The sequence below is a fragment of the Battus philenor genome, unplaced genomic scaffold (assembly GCF_028537555.1).
Source record: "Battus philenor isolate CCGP_79_NKW_IND1 unplaced genomic scaffold, ilBatPhil1.0.hap1 SCAF_15, whole genome shotgun sequence".
In the NCBI taxonomy this organism is placed as follows: domain Eukaryota; kingdom Metazoa; phylum Arthropoda; class Insecta; order Lepidoptera; family Papilionidae; genus Battus; species Battus philenor.
In genome coordinates, this window is record NW_027181677.1 from 2,626,885 (window position 1) to 2,645,825 (window position 18,941).

The following is an 18,941-nucleotide window of genomic DNA, read 5'->3' on the forward strand; positions in this document are numbered from 1 at the left end:
AAGTTCCTATTATTTTTTTTAATTATAATCTAACCCAACATTACCTACAATCAAAATTTCCAATGGAATCCTCGGTAAACCTAGTTTTCTTGACGGGGATTTGTATTCCTAACAATATTTCAAATGAAAGTTTGAACGCATCCAATTTAATACATAACATTCTGTTTGTCATTTTGTTCAAGAATCCCACGTTAATTTAGGTCGTTCGATAAAATATTATTATTACTTATTACAATAACTTTTATTTTAAAAATTTGTCTCAATACTAGATAATTATAAATACTTTTATGTAAAATGACATCGAAAGCATAAAATAGATTCAAAATTTTGTTTATAATTTTTTGGTTAATTTTGTTTCTTTATCTGTATTGGAGAGTGACAAAGTAAGTCTGTACTTATGAAAGAAGACGAATCACGAAATCCATTTTGAAAGATTACTTAGATTACTTTTATTTATCATATAACATAAAGTAATAAAGAATAATGCCTGATCACTTAGGAGATGATATGAGAAAAGTAAAAGATGATAAAGAAGAACCAGAAAAGGAAATCAAATGTGAGAAAATCGTTTGCCTAGTTCTTTAGTTGGTCCTCACGAGAAACAATATTTTAATTATTAAAAATTTGTTTTATTTCCAGCTCTTGACGAGGGAGATATAGCACTTTTAAAATCATATGTAAGTAGAAAATTCACAATCTGATTAAAATGTCTTGGATATGTTTATTCACACAATGACTGGCATTTTGTTGGAACAATGCATAAAACTAACTTAACCACGTATTTTTTTTAATCATTTTGGTTTAATTTATGATCCAATTTGATTTCATTAAGATGCAATGAAATAAATCTTTTGTGTCCAATAAGAGTTTATTAAGAATTAATTCCAAATTTCCTTATCACAATTGTATTATGGCTACTTGAAGAAAACATATTAAGTTTAACAATACGTTATATATTATTCAAGATAGTAACTAACAGTGCAGAGTGCCAGAGCAGAAACTGGGTGCATATTCTTTTAAATGTTCTTAGCAGTCATGTTTCATTTTTTTATTATGTCTTATTTACAGTTAGAAAATTAATTCATTATGAATTTTTTTCAGGGACAAGGACAATACACTAAAATTATCAAAGAAGTAGAAGATGGTATACAAACTGTAATGAAAAGGGTGAATGAACTCACAGGCATTAAAGAGTCAGATACAGGGCTGGCTCCACCGGCCTTGTGGGATTTGGCAGCAGATAAACAGACATTACAAAATGAACAACCATTACAGGTAAAATAGACAATTTCTATCTTAAACTACACATATACCACATGAATGAAATATATGTCCAGCTTATAGTACAACAATTTTTTTAGCGATTTCCTCATAATGGAGAGTTGTAGCCAAACAAAGTAATATGTTCCCTGTTTTGAAACTTACATCTATAACCGACTAACCAGTGTATATTATTATAACACCAAAAATATAAAAAACAACTAAAGATTTTATATAATGTTCATAAAAAATGTCAGTAACATAAAAATGCATATAATTGGTTTTATTAGCAGGCTATCATTGAATTTACATTGGCAGTAATTTAACAAGTTTATTAATTTCATGATATTAAAATTTTGATGAATTTGTAAGTCACAAAAGTATTAAGAGAAATTGAATTGTTATTTTTAAATTATACCTATAAAAAGTGCCATAGCCATAGGCCTCCTCCACACATATAATATCTATCTAATTTCCTAGGTGGCAAGGTGTACAAAGATCATCAATGCTGACTCCAATGATCCAAAATACATAATAAATGTCAAACAGTTTGCAAAGTTTGTTGTGGACTTGGCTGATTCGGTGGCCCCCACTGATATTGAAGAAGGCATGAGAGTAGGGTAGGTAGTTTTCATATCTTATTAAACTTAGTAAAACTTTTAGTCCTAAGAAGTTCCTGGTCTACACTGTTTATTAATATTCTGCTAGAAGTTTTTTGAGTAAAAACAGAACTTAAAAATAATTCTTTTGGGCTGAATTAAAAATTCTGTGAGAGTTAAATATATCAAATTTCAATCTAGTATCTTTTTTTAATGAAAATATGTTTAAATTGCAAGTAATAACTTAAAGATAATAGGAATTTCCTGAGATTTTGAGAGCCCTTGTGTCCTATCACGACAAAGTATTCCTAATTAACCAAAGGCTTATAGTGCTACCAAAGTATTACAAGTAAGGAAAACATGACAAAGGTGTAGGCCTAGGAAAAAAGAACATGTGGGCTGCCGCCGAAAATGTTTGTGATGATAATATTATGATAGGATACACCTGTCACACTGCATAGCAAGTCGTGGTAGGGGTTTTGGTAATGCCAAATATAAATATCATTATAGCAGTCTGATAATCCTATGCTATAGACAAGGTAATGACACCAACCAAGTGTTATAGAAAACTCAAGCTTAGTAGCCAGGAAACATGAGTGCTTCAGACCTGGTTAAGCTGTAAATACCAACAGACTATAGCATTGTTTGTTGAAAATAAAAATAAAAATTCTTTAATACCACCATAAACAATTTTTATACTTCTACTGTCACAGGGATTTACAGGGCCTGGAGAGTTTGACATTATTATTGTATTCACAGAAGTATGTAGTATGTGCATGCTATTAGTGTATAATTATTTCGCATAAACAATCAGACAGATTCCCATCAAATAAATGATATGAAGAAAGAATGGAGAACATTTATATAAGGGGGACTGGAAAGTAATGTTGCTTTCTTAAGTTAAATTCACAAGACTACATTTCTAACAAGTTTTTATTTCTAATTGACAATAGATTCACCTTTATTATCAACAACTTTTTGCCATCTAGTACACAATGACTTTCAAGTATGTATTGAGGTACCAAATGACAATTATATATCAACCCACTCAGAAATGAAATTAGTTTTTGGTCCCCCTAAAGTGTCAAAATTTTCAAAAATGTTTTTGTTTATAAACTTGATTATGGGGAATTAAAATAGAAAATTGTTGGAAACCAATCAATTTTCTGGCACGGATTCCCAACATCATACTGTTCAATTCTTTCAATCAGTGTATTGAGTTAATACTACTGGGATATTAATTGAACGACATTTTTAATTTCCGCTTTAAAAATTGAACATAATAAGTATGTTATTTTAAATAAAATCATGTGTATTTGTTTCTATATTAATCCTGTCTACTATGGTATAGCATAAATTAGTTATCAATAAATTTCAAATTTGGTTAGCATTAAATATTTATGAAAAATAGTTAAAATATAAAGAACTTGTACTTAGGAATAAATAATTGCTATGGCATTAAACATCGCCAAATGCAAATTAAAGTATATTTATACTATTTAAATTTTATCAACATTGTGGTGTATTTATTCTCAATTTTTACAACTTTTGGAATATCAGTGGATAGTCAACTACCTAAGTAATGGTCATGTTTTGTCTCTGTAGGCTATTAGGCAAGCAAGCAGCACTGCATTCATTTTGCTTTGAAAAAATCTCAACGGAGTGTCAATGTCGCATTGGAAAGGCACCTTAGTGATCTGAAATGGCTAGCCCTTATAGGGTGTTACCCTAATGTTTAGATTATTAAAAATTTAAGATATTAGATTGTTTTAGTAAATTTTGAAATGGTTAAAAATATTTATTTATGTTTGTAGGGTTGACCGCAACAAGTACCAAATTCACATTCCATTACCACCCAAGATTGATCCTACAGTCACAATGATGCAAGTGGAGGAGAAACCTGATGTTACATACAGCGATGTGGGTGGTTGCAAAGAGCAAATAGAAAAATTGAGGGAAGTCGTAGAAACACCATTGTTGCATGTAAGTTTTTTGATATCATAATAAACATAAAAAAGATAGGAATTAGGACCTTGTAGTGTGGAAGCAGATACTTTGTTAAATGATTTACTTTTAGTCCATTATAGAACTATAAGGTGAAGGGAAATCACATTTTAAAAGGAAGTTTTTATTTCAACTGTAGATAAATTACCTATGCCAATATCAACTCTGTTTCTTTAACAATATACAAAAACAGTTGAATCATATAAAAAAAAAATGTGAAATGTGTACCACTTATTCAAAGGAGATTTTAACTTGATCACATGTAGTTTAATAATTCTTAGAATATTAAATGTCATATCAGTTTACTATTTCATAATCTCTATAAGCCATGATTTATATGTATTTATGAAAATAGACATAGATAATTTCACTATACAAAAATATGATTATATATTGTATACAGTCTAAAGTGATATTAATTCTGTTGGCAATCATTGCATCTATGTGTCAAAATTTTGTGCCTGGGAAGTTTATTAAAAGTACTTTGAGTGCTAGAAAAGATTTAGTGAAAATTCTTAGAAATGGTGTATAATCTTGAAAACTAGTCATAGTTAACTATATCTCTCATAGTTAACTTCTTTCAATTTTAAACTACAGTTATCCTTATTGCTTATTTTGAATTAAAAAGTAGTTTTTTTTTTAGAATCCATGACATTTTTTTTATATACCTTCTATTATTTTACTTACGTTGTAGCCTGAGAAATTTGTGAAGCTGGGTATTGAGCCTCCTAAGGGTGTATTGCTGTTCGGCCCACCTGGTACTGGCAAAACGCTCTGCGCGAGAGCTGTCGCTAACCGCACTGATGCCTGTTTCATCAGAGTCATTGGTAAGTTTTATTATCAAATTCAAAATATCAATATTCAAGTAGGCATTACGTATGTTAAAGTGTCGATTATTTTAACACTGAGTAGTAAGCTACCACCAGCTTATAACACTGATCTGATGAGAAGAGCTCAAAAAAATGAGTCATCAAACCAAGTTCCACACATCTCGATCAACTAGTCTTGAGTACATATATGTTAATAGGTCTAAGTTGTCTTGTTTATTTTAGACTTTTTGAGTTTTTACTGTGAATAAATATATTTGCTTGAAACATGCTATAGGTTCCACCTTATGTTAACTGATGTTACTATTGTATTAGCTATTTACCCTTCTTAATAAAGGTCATACTTGAATATGGTATAAACAAGTTTGGGGAGAAACCCTCTTATAAGGATTTTTCTGGATCTTAATTAATGTACCCGATGAGTTCCCTTTCTATTATTGAGTAAATATTATAAAAAAATTATGATTGTTCCATATGTGCTACAAAATGTGTTTTTATTTTCTAACAACTTATAATTATTCGCCAAATCTAAAGAATGATCAGCAACTGTCATCAAACAATAACTTTGTTTGATTGGTGGTTCTCTATCACATAAAAATAGAATGACTTATGAGATTGTAATTTATGAAAATTTTTGTAGGGAATGCATTTAAAATTTAATAATTTAAATGGAGGGTAAAGAACGAAAACCGTTAAATAGTGTTAATGGATTTCTGATACAACCCTCCTAGATTATCTTGCTGCTGAGAACATCTTTGTAGCTAGAAGTATTGCTACATAGCTACGCGTAGCAGTACAAAATTTGATAATACAGATTTTTTATAATTAGGAAAAATGCATCATCATAAAAAATGTTTATTTAATATTTCAATATATTAAAACATATGTTTGTACAATGAATAATAGCCACATAAAAAAAGTTGCACAAATATACTTATTAAAAGTATATTTTGTCTGTTGAATTGAAAGTTTCAAAACATGAAATAGCAACTTCTTACTTGTAATAAATAATTAATGATTCATCATTTGAGTACTTTATATATTGTACACCTAAATTAAAAATTTCATGTGTTTATCTGTCTTTAAGGAAATGCACTAGTTTTTTCATGTAATTTGGTCTATTTAGTTAAGTATTAGTTATGATTAGTTTCTGTTCAAAGTTGAGAATCAAACAAATAAATAGAATTTTTGTCATTTTTAATTATTTTAAATTTTACGCTATTAAATATTTCAAATAAATTCTCAGGTTCCGAATTGGTGCAGAAGTATGTAGGCGAAGGCGCTCGTATGGTACGAGAGCTATTCGAAATGGCACGAAGCAAAAAGGCCTGTTTAATATTTTTTGATGAAATCGACGCAATCGGAGGCGCCAGGTAAAAGTGAAAATCTTTCATAACAATATTTTGGTTATAAACAACATTGAAGTTCAAGGCTCTCAAAGTTTATCTTATGGTGAAAGGTCTTTGGTTAGGGTACCAAATTTTACACAGTTGGAATAATTTACGATAAATGTTATGTATGTTTTCAAATAATAATTTGATATGAACCTTTAAAATAGGCATTTGCAGAAATCTATTTCTAAAACTGAAAGAGTTTATTTCTCAACATACTATGTTAATTAAATTTATTCTAAATTTAAAAATAAAATTGGAATTGTTACATACATTGATTTAAGAAGCATGTAATGCTTATACAAAATGGATTCGTAGACCTAGCTTGGTAATTAACTTTAAAACTATTACTGTGCTTATTTATATAAGAAAAAAACTGAGTTTATATAAGAAAATAAATAAATATGAAGAGCCAAAAATTTATGTATATATATCAATTTATGTATATTAGTATAGTTTTTTTAAGTTTAGATAGATTTTTAGGTAAAGAAGAAATCTGTATACCCATCTTTAATAATGAATAATGCATCTATATTTATATGCATCTATATATTTTTACTACTTAATGGAACATAATATTTTTGCAGAATAGAATATTTCAGCGTAATGTTATATATTGTTAATAGTTTGTATAAATATATAACGATTTTCGGTGTAGTCGTTTTAGAGTTAAAATTTAATATTCATAGGCAGTTAAATTTTTAGACGATTTAAATGTGACATGTAATAGCGGATTTTTTTACTGAAAACATTATAAATATATTGTTATGTGCTGTGTGTGAATTTTTAAATGTGTAATTTTTTAAGTCAACTACAATCAATAAGGTTGAGGGTTAAAAGAATGCCGTTTTAATTTTTTTTATGTGCAATGAACTATCAGATGTTTATTTACATATGTGCTTGCTTGTGAAAAATACATTGACATTTTCCTCCTCCTGGTCAGGTTTGATGATGGTGCGGGCGGGGATAATGAAGTGCAGAGAACCATGTTAGAGTTGATCAATCAGTTGGATGGTTTCGATCCTCGTGGTAACATCAAGGTAATCAGAAATATAACTTCTCTATGTTCCATGAATTAACTATGAAAGACCTAATAATTAACTATGAAGGGCCAGGTGTGTCGATCGAAGGTGACGACCTGTGTAGGTTTAAGAAGGCGTCCTTGCATTGAATTGATGTTAACCTTTACCAACTAAATTTATCTCCCTACCTGACCTGCTATGTCTAGCAGTGGACATCCTGTAACTAAAATAATGATAAAGAAATAGGTTATGTGAAATGGTATACCTTCTGACCTGAAATGTGAATATGAAGCCCTACTAACCAAAAAACAACTTGCACCACTGTTTGGGGACTTAAGAGTTGTGCCTTCCAGAGGACATAAAATTGAAAATACTATTGAGTTTATTTTTATATTACTTACAGGTATTAATGGCAACAAACCGTCCCGACACCCTAGACCCGGCGCTGATGCGGCCAGGTCGTCTCGACCGCAAGGTGGAGTTTGGCTTGCCTGACCTAGAAGGTCGCGCCCACATCTTCCGCATTCACGCTCGCTCTATGAGTGTAGAGAGAGATATTCGCTTTGATCTGCTCGCTAGACTCTGTCCCAATTCCACTGGCGCCGAGATTAGGTAAATCTCTTTCGTTTATATTTACATATACCAACACAAAATAATCATATGTATGAATATCTCTTGTATGAAACTTTTTTATTTTTTTTATCATCATATCAAGGAATAGACGCCCATTATAAGGCAGAGGCCTTCTCGAGATTTCCACAATGACCAGTATTGTGCCGCCTACACCAGTGCTTTACCGCGATCATATTTAAGTCATAGAGTTACTTGGTGAGGGTCTACCAATTTAAGTTGGTCACTAAAGAACCTTTTGGTCGCAATGGTAAAATTTGTTATGATATAACCCTAACTGTTCACTTAATCCTAATTATTTTGAAGTATTGGATTGAGATATCTTTAAACTTAAATGGACATAACATATGCCACCAGTAATTTCACTATTCTAAACCACTTTTGATACCTAATGTTACACTGTTTATGTTTCTACCCGCAAGACAAAACCTAGATCTCACCACTTGCATGCATAATCATACAAAAATTTCGATTTATACTAGAAATAAAATAATTTAATTCATTAGCTGGTACAACACCAAAGAACAAGGACATTTGTACGAAAAATATTGAGCTATATCACAGTTTTATAGTTTTAAAAATAAATATATAAACCTAATAATATAAACTAAAACATGTTATTTTGTTCATAGATCCGTGTGCACGGAGGCGGGCATGTTCGCCATTCGCGCCCGTCGCAAGGTCGCCACCGAGAAGGATTTCCTGGAAGCTGTCAACAAAGTCATCAAGTCATACGCGAAGTTCTCAGCCACGCCGCGCTACATGACCTACAATTAATTTATCATACCTAAAATAATTTACAAATAAATAATTGTACGTCCTGCTAACCAGCAGGTTAACTTAACCAAGTTAACCAACCAATCCAGTCAGATATATTTCTATACATCTGACATATCGGAAATTAAATCGTTCAGATATAAATATTTCATTGTGGCCAGACCATACGCAAACACCGTTTAGAACTAAAAGTGGATGTATTTTGTAATTATAATAAAATTTTAAATGTATTTGTTTTTTATTAACCAACATAAACCATGTGCCTCATTTGTCACCTCATTGGATATGTTTCTCACAAGACACTTATTGTAACTAATAAACATAACGCACAGAGTAGTGAGCCGCACAGCCCTTTTCCCCTAAGGAACAGCGAGAAAAAAAAAACTTAATTTTTCAAAATATGGTATGTTTTACGATATGATAAAAGTCACTAGTGTTTTTATTTTACGTATAAACTACTGCATCATATACAATTAAATAAAAATTTCAAATAATGATAATAATTGCCGGATTTGTGCTTAGAGCTTTAGCTCAATTAGAAATGTCATAAAGCATATGAGTTAATTGTAAAAGTATTTAGAGGAAAAACTTAATTTTTTTATAAACATCAAGGCTCTCCGAGTGCGTAGTGGATGATCTTGGGTATTACAGTGCTACCGAAACAGCTGTACCTAGCTTTAGAAAAGCGGCGGGGAATTGAAGGAACGGAGCGGCCGATACTCCTCTCCAGTGGTTTCAATAGCATTATAAAACTTAGTTAATATTCTAAGTTCAAAGTAAAACAAATTACAAGCAATATTACCTGCAAAAACATGAACACATTAAAAACTTATCCAAAAATTGGTAAAAGAAAAAACTAATTATTAAATTTATCAATTAGACTGCAGATTGTGATAACACTGAAAAAAAACCATGTTTTAAAAACTCTAATCTAGATCAAACGTCAAGAAGTTACAAGTATAAAAAAAAATATATTGTCTCTTTTAAAATATTTATTTTTATTAAAAATTTTAGGAAAATGTGTTAGTGCGTATATTTGATATGGCAACGATAAACCAGTCTTATTACTATTAACTGCTATAGATAAAATTTCGATAAATTCATTTACATTTTTCTATAGTTCAAAAAAAAATCTGCTACATAAATATCATATAACAACTTGGATAACATTAAAATATTATAAAATGTATTTCTAAAAACAAATTAATTAATGATGCCCGTGAATCGACCTTATGAAGTGATGATATTATTATTCGCTTCGTATAATTTAGTTATAACAAATAATTTAGTCGCCATAATATTCGAAATTTAAAAATTATAAGACAGTGTGGCCAACGTACATAATAGTTTAATACTTTGAGGGTAAATTAAAAATATGTTAAACATGTGTTAACGTCAAATTTATTAGTTATGACAAAGGAATCGAGAGGTGCTAGCGTTATTATATTAAAAAGAATAAATTTAACTACTAAAATATACGTATAAAATAAAAAGAACGTTAAGTAATAGTGCCATTATAATACTGAGTGACATTTTTAAAAAGGAAACATGAGTGCATCCCTGGAAATGGTAAATATTATTTGTTATTATAAATAAAAAAAATTTAAGCGTTGAAATGTTATATTTTATTGTTATATAATGCGCAACGTATTCGTGTTGTTCTAAAGTCTTTAATGTTATAAAAATTTACTTGTACATATAAATTAAATGTAGCGAATTTTTGAACTAATTCCTAAAAATCCGTTAAAAACTTGTCTTTTATTTCAATTTTTTTTGAGGAGTAGAGAATTTGATTTATAGATGTGTTTTATTCTAACGGAAATAAAACATTGTTGTGCATACTGGAAAGAATGGCTGTTACAGACAAAATGTTTTTACGGAATACTTATATTGACAAAATTATATGGCTATTCCAGCGAGAATATTATAATGAAAGATTCCCACAATCATTAGGCGTATGGACAGCTCGTTGTGGTATGTTTGTCAAAGCGGTGTCCTATTGCACGTAACGTTTTACTTGAAATAAATCGTTTGACAACAAAACAATTATTCTCTCTTCGCTTAAAATTCATCATTCGAGTCGTCGCGGGTTAACAATGGGTCAAAAGTATATAGCTTCAAGTGTGGCAACAACCATATGTTGATAATAATAGTGCTACCAAAACCGGTGGAACATCAGGGTTCCGATTCGATAAGTCTGTCGCTCTGTTCTTTGGCACATACCTTGCCGCGCTTAAAGCATGTAACGTGGCTTGATGATAAATGTTTTATTTATACCCAAAATTTTGTATTTAGAACCCATATACCGATGTGGTGGAGCTCTGTGCTTTACTACAGTGCTTGGGATTTTCCGTAAAAACATTGAAAACGCATGATGGCAACACAAGTGGGGAAGGAGGAGTTAGAACGGTCGTTATTAACTGTCAGGTAAACATTTTTAAGTGTTGTCATTATATATGTATTCATGATATTGGAAAGCTACATTAATATTATACATAGAGTAATTGTTTTAAGGAAAAAAAACGCCTATAATTGTATAAATAGTTATCTATATCATTTACAAGGATTACTTGGAAAATTCATTTGATCATATTTTGATTAACAAACTTTGTGTTTCGAGGTTTGATAACTTAAAAAATAAATGTTCATTAATAATGTAGATAAGACGTTATCACTTCTTAAACATTTCAAAGATTTAATGCTCTATCAAAAAAACTTTAAGACTACCATACTTATTTATAATTCAAAATATCTTCAAATTTTTAGCATGAACATGTGTAAAAATTGACTTCCTATCTTCACAAATAACGTGTACAGTATACGTGGGAGAGTTTATCACCGACTGAGGTATGTGAGCAATGAGATGAAAGAAGGTGCGGTCAGCAAGACGCACACGAGATATTTGAAAACACACGGCTTGACGTTTGTCTACTTCTCCCATCCTGACGCTCATATACCTTGGGTAGTGGTTAGCATTTGTGTGCCTGTAAATACTAATGGTATTAAAGATAACATTTTAATAAAGGCTTCAGGTCTCCACGTCATCCTCGAGAGTCAAAATGTGTCATGTTCATGCCCAGCGAGTAGTCAACAACAGAATAGTGGCTTTTGGCAAGTTTCAGGAATCACTGGTGGCAAGCAACTTGAAAAGGTAAAGTGTATTTCAATGTAGAAAAAGTTGTTTGAAAGTACAAGGCATCATCTATAGTCAGAAAACATGATCATAAGAATAAAATAACTGTTTGGATAGAACCTATATCACTTTACTGCAGGGAAGTTAAATTCAAAAGCCTATTTGGGCCAAATAAACAACTCTTATCTTTAGATAGCCCGCAAAAAAATCATTGTTCATAGAAATAAATATTTTTATTTTGACTAGTACATACTAATAAATAAATATAAAGTTAAATTCTTGTTCGCGGTTTGATATATGATATGTTTCCGCTAATATTACCTTTCTTATTTCGAGTGAAATTTCCTATTCGGAAATATTGACTAGTTCGAAAAAATGTTCACACAAGCCGCACGTGGTCCAAGAGATGTAAGTTTATACCCCTGCGTTACGGTTAATTATATCGTCCAAAAGTAGTTAAATCACCCAGCTTGTGATAATTCTACCATGAACCTTCTAGAAATTTCATTTAAAAAATCTTCTTGTCATAGGAATGTGGCAGCGCATTGCTAGGATCTCTACCGAAGGTATACCGCGAACGCTTAACCAAAGAACTGTTGGAGATTGTTCGTTGCATCAAGGAGAACAATGAATCCGATCTAGACAAGCCTAAAGAACGAGACTCTATGGAAAACAAATCGACGAGCATGATCGAACTGAAGACACCGGAAAAACGGTATGCTGTCCATTGATGGAGGTACAAGTTGTTTATAGTTGTCTTTAGTAAACAATCAGGTTTCTTATGGTCCTCATTAAAACCTCACTGAACAGGTTCAAGTGCTGTGATATACATATAAACAATATAAATGTTTATGTATTGGTTCACATGTAAGTCTATCTACAAGCTATTCACGATTGTCCAATTTAAAACTAGCATCTAGGTAGGTGGACAGCGTGAGTATACCCCCCCCCCAACCCCCTATTACTGACGACGTAGTCAAGATCACTCGAAGTCACAGCGTCTTGCAGTAGGCGTCTATCACGTTACATGATATTGATATAGATAGTATTTTGACTTCGTTAATTGCAGATGACCTTGAATCAGGTACTCGTAAAAGGTGACAGTCCAGGTTTAGGTCCTCTCTCATGCATTGATACCCCACGGAGAATAAGCCCAAACGACCTAAGAGCTAGGCGGCGTTTTCGGTAAAAATCTATATGACGGCACAAGACGAAAGTTTCGACACGTCGAGTTTAGTAACTGAAGATAAGATTTAAGTTTAAGTTTAAGATAAGGCGGAAACTGTAAAGGCAAGGCCAGAAAGTTTTCGGTCAAAAAAAATTAAGGGCACCGAATCCTGTGAAATTCAAATTCAAGAGGTCAAAAAGACACACGTATGTCAAAAGATAACGAGGACTTACATTTTTAAATATATATAATAGTTAAAACATTCTTATACCTCCTTTACTTTACATCTAATAGTTAACTAAAGTACTATAGGATAATTAAATGTTCTTTAAACATAAAAAAATATCATTCCAATTTTAAACCTTGTATATTTTTTTTTATTTTTCAGTCTTTTCCATTTGCCATCTGTAACGCCAACACGATACCGTTCTTTAGACGCTTTAACCGGTAAAAATGAAAACTCCGACCAGAATCTGCCAGTACCTGGACTCTTGCAGAAACATAACCCTACTGACAAACATGATCAGAAAAAGAATCAAGTAAGTCAATCATCAATTTTGGTGTCCATTAAACAGGTTAACTGACAAGGTTTAAATTCATACAGGGGTTCATCAGTACATGTACATGTATTGTAAATATTTGTGATAATGGTATGAATAGACGCGGCTCGTGTGGATGCCTTTAAGGGAGCCTGGTTACTAAATTAGATGTCTAATATATTTTAATTTCTACTTATTATTATAATAATGTTTCCTAACCTTTTTTGTCATATTCCACGTAAGCCTTCCTTACGTCAATTACACCCCTAAGTAACATACATGTTTTTTAATAAACCGAAAGAGCTAATCTCGTATTGATTTAATTTTGGAATTGCCCCTCTTATTAATCGAATTGCCCCCTTTAGGGCGTGGGTCCCGCTGATTTAAATCATGTAACTTAAAAATGTTACTGGCACAAAAAAAAATCACACGGTAAAAAGTAAACATAGCAGACGAGAAGTGTACGTAATAAAGTTTATAGTCTAAACTCGTCGCACCTATAAAATCCTAAGAACAATTATGATTGCCTTAATCAATATTATGATATTTTTATATACATACAATTACTATTTTATTTATTACGAAATCCATGCGACCACTTTTAAAATATGATGTTACATCTATTGGCCAGTATTATTTTTTAATAATTTCAGTATAATATGTCTCTTATAATCAACATTTCAGCTAAAATGTCACAGGGAGAGCACCTATACGCTTTCTTCGACGCCGGAAAGCATAAGAAGACGTAATAAAACTTCAAGGTATTATATATTTATATCCAAAAGATACGACATTACCAGTCTGATCTGATAGAAAAACACGACGGGATTAATTGTAAAATATAAAATAAAATAAAAAACAAACTTCTCGAAGCACTGTCTCCAGACAGTAAGAAATAATTAAATTGAATATATAGTTATACCAATTTTGAAAATTCTTATTTTTACTATATTACTTCGGAAACCATTGTTTTTGAAATAGAGAACACATTAATTGACATCAAACGTGCTTTACATTTACACCTTTAAAGCTTTCGCACTTACAACCAACCGCTCTGTATATTACAGCCCTATTCAAGGTAATGAAAATAAAATACTGGATAGTCTAATAAAAGCTGAAAAGACTGCAGAGGATCTTCGAAATAAACTAGCAAAGATAATAACAGAAATTAACGACGACCCGAAGCAAGATTCTTCAATGTCTTCGCTAGTCTTAGACGTATCGAAGATATCTGTATTTAAGGTTTGTTTTTTATATATTTGTAAATACCTTAACCTGTCAACTAACTGCCTATGGATATATCTGTCCGAACTACCCGGGTGCGTACGGGTCAGATCTGCCCGAAATACAGTAGGCATATCGAATCACTTTCAAAATACAGTTTAAAATCGCTTGCTATGGATGTACTGCAGACCACAGGATAGTAAGAAATTTTTAAAAACTCGTTCCCGACACTGACAGTCGCCATGTTGCGAGGGTTAATGACCTTAAATAAACGTAATGCGTTATAACGTAATTTCTGCTAAATACTGATTTTTGTTTTATGTTTTGGCAACACTGCTTACTTTAAATACGAAGCTATTTTGAGAATCTAAATACGAAATGTTATACTAGAAAGCCTAACAATTTTTTTTTAGAATAAACATAACCGCGATGTTACCTGGTACAACGAACTTTAATATTACATCTGCTTAGTAACTTTCCCAACACGTGTTTGAAAATGTGTAGCATGTTCATAAAAACAAGAAACCATGGCATACATAATATAAATATCAGAAACAATAACATTATTTGTGCTTAAGACTCGACTTTACAGAGATAGTAAGACTTTTTATAGGTAACGTATACGTTTTTTCAATACGATCCGAAAGAATGGTTAGGAAGCTTCCATTGCTAAATAAAAAAAAGATTAAACAATGTTTTTGCGCTAAGGGCCACTACACCAATATACTTTATAGGATATAGTTGAGAATGATATGTTCGACTCCAGGCTATTTCAAAGTGTATAATATTATGTATTTTTTCAATATTTAAAATAATACATAGTCCAGTTGCGTTTCTTCCGCCTATTTTTCACGGGTCTGAGGCATTTCATACGAACAGATAGCAGTATCAACTTGACCTGAACAGATGTAATCCATTGTATGTTAAAAAAAGAATTTTTACATTAGAATTAATTTTTAGGGTTCTGAGCCGTCTAAAACCCAGTTTGCATCGAGTCCAAATCTTTCGGCCTTGGGAAGTGGTAAAGATGATTTTCCTAGATCAAGGTTTAGCCGCGTCGAAAGTGCTTCTACATCAAATTTAGCCTCTACCGCTTCCAAGGAAGGAAAGCTGTCAAAACTACGAAGAATCTCACCAAGACTTTTTAAATCTCAGAAGAATAGTCCCCCCGTTTCTAAAAACAACAAAGTGACGCAACCGCAGAACAAAAATAGCAAATTGAATTGTAAGTTAACTGTCAAACTTCTATTTCTTTTTGCTTTAATAAATCAAGTTTTCAATTATAGTGTAAAATTGTATTTTATTGCCGCAAAAATATCACTTCAAATTTATAACCTTCAAGTATGACATTGTTTAAAGAATCTGCCTAATTTTGGCGCCCTAACGACTTCTCTCATTCAAAACCAATATTTGAAGGATTTATCTACGCCAAGACCGTATACAGTACATAACATTAAAAGTAAAAAACGGATGGTGTAATGCAGTACGAATGCCACTAAGGAAAATAATATAGACATTTATTTCTTGCCGGTTTAAAACTTGAAATTGATATTTAAGGTTTTTTTTTTCTGTTTTTAGTATTATTTAAACCCAAGGCTACGCCGCTTCGTTCACCAAAAAAAAGTATTGAACCAAACAACAGTCCAAACCTCAGTGCGTCGAGGAAGAAGTTCAGTCACATCAAGTCGACTATACCCCGGCCGGCCTCTAGAAAGGAGTAGACAATAAATAATTTAAACGCCTAAAAACTTTATTACAGCTAAATATCGCATAATTAACTTGAAAACTAAAGTGAATAAAATTATTAAAATTTATAAAAAGTATTTTTTTTATATTTACAAATCAGGCCATTTACTGGTGATTATTATTTGTTATAAATAAAATTAACAGTCTGATTCATCTGAATTCGAATCGCTCCTCATTAATTTTTCTACTTCTTTTTCCAAGGTATGAACCTTTTCAGGTGATTTTCGTTTTGACCTAGACCGCTGTGTTTCTCTTCGTCGGCTACCCTTAGAGTCCCCTTTACTAAATTTCAACCCTGCATCAGGCGGGTAAAGAATGTTGTTTATAAACTCCTCTTTTACGCGATTCCTGTTTTCAACTTTGTTTTGCAAATGGACATTACTTTTTCGTCTATGTTTTTTAAAGTATTTATCTCTAACATAGTATTCTTTGATGTTGTCACTGTGGTCAGAGTCGTTATACAGACTATTTAACCTTTCATTCATTACTTTTTCTTGGCTTTTCTTTGTCAATTCTTTGAGGGTATATCTTTCGGCACTTCTTGCCTTCTTTCTTCCCATTTTAGCCAATTTTAAACATATAGTAGCTTTTGGATATCCAGTAAATTGTTGGTAACAATTATTTTTTTCCAAGGGAACGAAACTATTGAAGTACTTTCGGGGATGTACATCCGCACATGTGTCATTCAATAAAATGTATGCTTTCTTAAGAAACAATTTCATGTCTATGGGATTTTGCATGTGAAAAAAATTTTCAATCTGTTCAAGGTTTTTCAGTCTTTTGACAGCATTCTTTTGCACAATGTTATACGAAACAACAGACATAAGGATGAATGAAGGCTCATTGCTCAGTATGTGATCCCAAAGGATCAGCCATTCAGAGCAAGTGAGTACCTCACTGAATGCAGTTTCCAAAATTTTTAATGCATATGTTTGACTAGTTACCCCTAATTGGCAGTAATGATCTAAAAGATGTTGGTCATGCTCCGCTAGAACGTTCTCAATCATAGCCAATATACTTATGGGTGGAAAAGGAGCATATTCAAACCATAACTGACATTGATTCATCAGCACAGTGGCTACACATTCAAATAAAAGCAGTGGATCTTTCTGGAGAACCTTAACAAAGGGAAAAACAAAACCAGGAAGGAACTTCATAACTCCAAACAAAGGACACCAATGTGCAAGGCATGATAACAGCCTTTTTAAATTCTTCAATGTGACAGAACTATGTATGGTGAATTGTTTTTCTATGTTTTTGTATGCTTGATGAATTCCCTTATCCACTAAAGTTGAATAAGCTGTTTTATTTCTTGGTGTATTTAAAAGTGATTTCCATATAATTGAACGAAACTTATCTGGATACTCCCCATACTGCATCAAAATTCTTCTCAACCTAGCACTGTCCATGCAAGCACGCATCTTTTGTTCAACCACTAATTTATTAGGAGCACTGGGGTATTGAGGAATACATCTGTATGCATAAGTCAAAGAACATGCTGGTTCTTTTCTTTCAGAATCCACGATTATATCCTTACAACTCTCTAGAACTAATGAGGAATTGTATATATTAACCTCTCCCAGCTGCAAGATGCAGAGAAAATATTTACCAGTAGGACTTACAACAAACTTCTTAATACTGGAAGACTCTGGACATATACTTTGTTTAATTTTGAGACTCTCCAAATCTAACAAATGGAGAATGCAATCACTGCTTAAAATTGCAAGAATTTTATTTGCTCCACCATCAAACAATTGTGGTATAAAAGCAATTTGGTGAACACCTTTGATATTGTACTTAGTTAAATCAATTGATTTCAATGCTTTCCAAGTATCCATATTAAATAAAATCAAACAAGGCACCAGACCCGCCATAGCCATTGCTCGACCATTCATTGTAAATGCTATATTTTTGATATGCTTCAAACCACTTGGTATTATCTGCTTTACAGACTTCATGGTATCATGTCTCCATATTTGCACAGTGTCATTTTGAAAACATGCCACTAGATAGTCACATGAAGGAGTAAACATAATCTGTTGGATTTGTGAACCTAAATAAGTACTTAGTGTAAAATACTTGGTATAATTTTTCAGTTCCCACAGAATAGCTTCAGCTTGACTGGCAGTTAACAAATTATTTAACTTATTTTTAGAGAATGATATGTGTTTAACTTGACTGGTATGACCACTTAGTGTAAGTGAAGTTTGTCCAGTTTCTATGTCAATAAAATTAAGATTCAATGTATCTGAATTAGCAACAACTAACGCATCAACTCTGTTAGGAACAAAATGCAGAGCTGATATTACACCACGATGAATTAACTTCCAAAATTTTAAATCGCTAAAGTCAATTATGAACAAGTTGCCAGCGTTATCTGCACACGCTAGCTTTTCAAGCCCATCATCGAAAACAGCAGATGAGAAACGAATTCGACGACATTCTCCGCGTGAATCTCGAACGGTGTGATGAAGTTGCAGTATAACCCCATCTTTCGGTTTAGATTTAATCTTTATATCAAATTTCTCTATTTTTTCTTCATCAATTCGAATCTCATTTTCCATATTAGTTCTGTGTTCTGAATCACTGGGCACCTTTAAAATAACATTAACACATCAACA

At 31.9% G+C, this 18,941-nt stretch overlaps 3 protein-coding genes across 3 annotated transcripts; 2 read left to right on the plus strand and 1 right to left on the minus strand.

Moving 5' to 3' along the window:
- The first annotated feature begins 386 nt into the window (after positions 1-386).
- Positions 387-8,765, plus strand: Rpt1 (26S proteasome regulatory subunit Rpt1). Its single transcript, XM_068761898.1, has 10 exons — positions 387-556; positions 640-677; positions 1,102-1,275; positions 1,741-1,880; positions 3,674-3,842; positions 4,558-4,690; positions 5,937-6,063; positions 7,025-7,121; positions 7,507-7,715; positions 8,366-8,765. The coding sequence occupies exons 1-10, from the start codon at positions 484-486 to the stop codon at positions 8,508-8,510; spliced, it is 1,305 nt and encodes a 434-aa protein (XP_068617999.1). The 5' UTR covers positions 387-483; the 3' UTR covers positions 8,511-8,765.
- A 1,293-nt stretch (positions 8,766-10,058) lies between these two features.
- LOC137918981 (uncharacterized) lies at positions 10,059-16,363 on the plus strand. Its single transcript, XM_068761938.1, has 9 exons — positions 10,059-10,079; positions 10,806-10,937; positions 11,536-11,661; positions 12,174-12,358; positions 13,200-13,350; positions 14,035-14,111; positions 14,418-14,592; positions 15,535-15,799; positions 16,153-16,363. The coding sequence occupies exons 1-9, from the start codon at positions 10,059-10,061 to the stop codon at positions 16,293-16,295; spliced, it is 1,275 nt and encodes a 424-aa protein (XP_068618039.1). The 3' UTR covers positions 16,296-16,363.
- On the minus strand, positions 16,319-18,935 carry LOC137918742 (TBC1 domain family member 31). Its single transcript, XM_068761627.1, has one exon. It carries the CDS (start codon positions 18,882-18,884, stop codon positions 16,458-16,460), a length of 2,427 nt encoding a protein of 808 aa, XP_068617728.1. The 5' UTR covers positions 18,885-18,935; the 3' UTR covers positions 16,319-16,457.
- Between the last annotated feature and the right edge of the window lie 6 nt (positions 18,936-18,941).

Bases quoted from the DNA above. Each gene is read 5' to 3' on its own strand.
- LOC137918981 (XM_068761938.1), top strand. From the start codon at position 10,059: ATGAGTGCATCCCTGGAAATG. The intron at 10,080-10,805 runs GTAAATATTATT...TTTTGTATTTAG, and splicing joins TGAGTGCATCCCTGGAAATG to AACCCATATACCGATGTGGT. The intron at 12,359-13,199 runs GTATGCTGTCCA...TTTATTTTTCAG, and splicing joins CTGAAGACACCGGAAAAACG to TCTTTTCCATTTGCCATCTG.
- Rpt1 (XM_068761898.1), top strand. From the start codon at position 484: ATGCCTGATCACTTAGGAGATGATATGAGAAAAGTAAAAGATGATAAA. The intron at 3,843-4,557 runs GTAAGTTTTTTG...CTTACGTTGTAG, and splicing joins TAGAAACACCATTGTTGCAT to CCTGAGAAATTTGTGAAGCT. The intron at 6,064-7,024 runs GTAAAAGTGAAA...CCTCCTGGTCAG, and splicing joins GACGCAATCGGAGGCGCCAG to GTTTGATGATGGTGCGGGCG.
- LOC137918742 (XM_068761627.1), bottom strand. From the start codon at position 18,884: ATGGAAAATGAGATTCGAATTGATGAAGAAAAAATAGAGAAATTTGAT.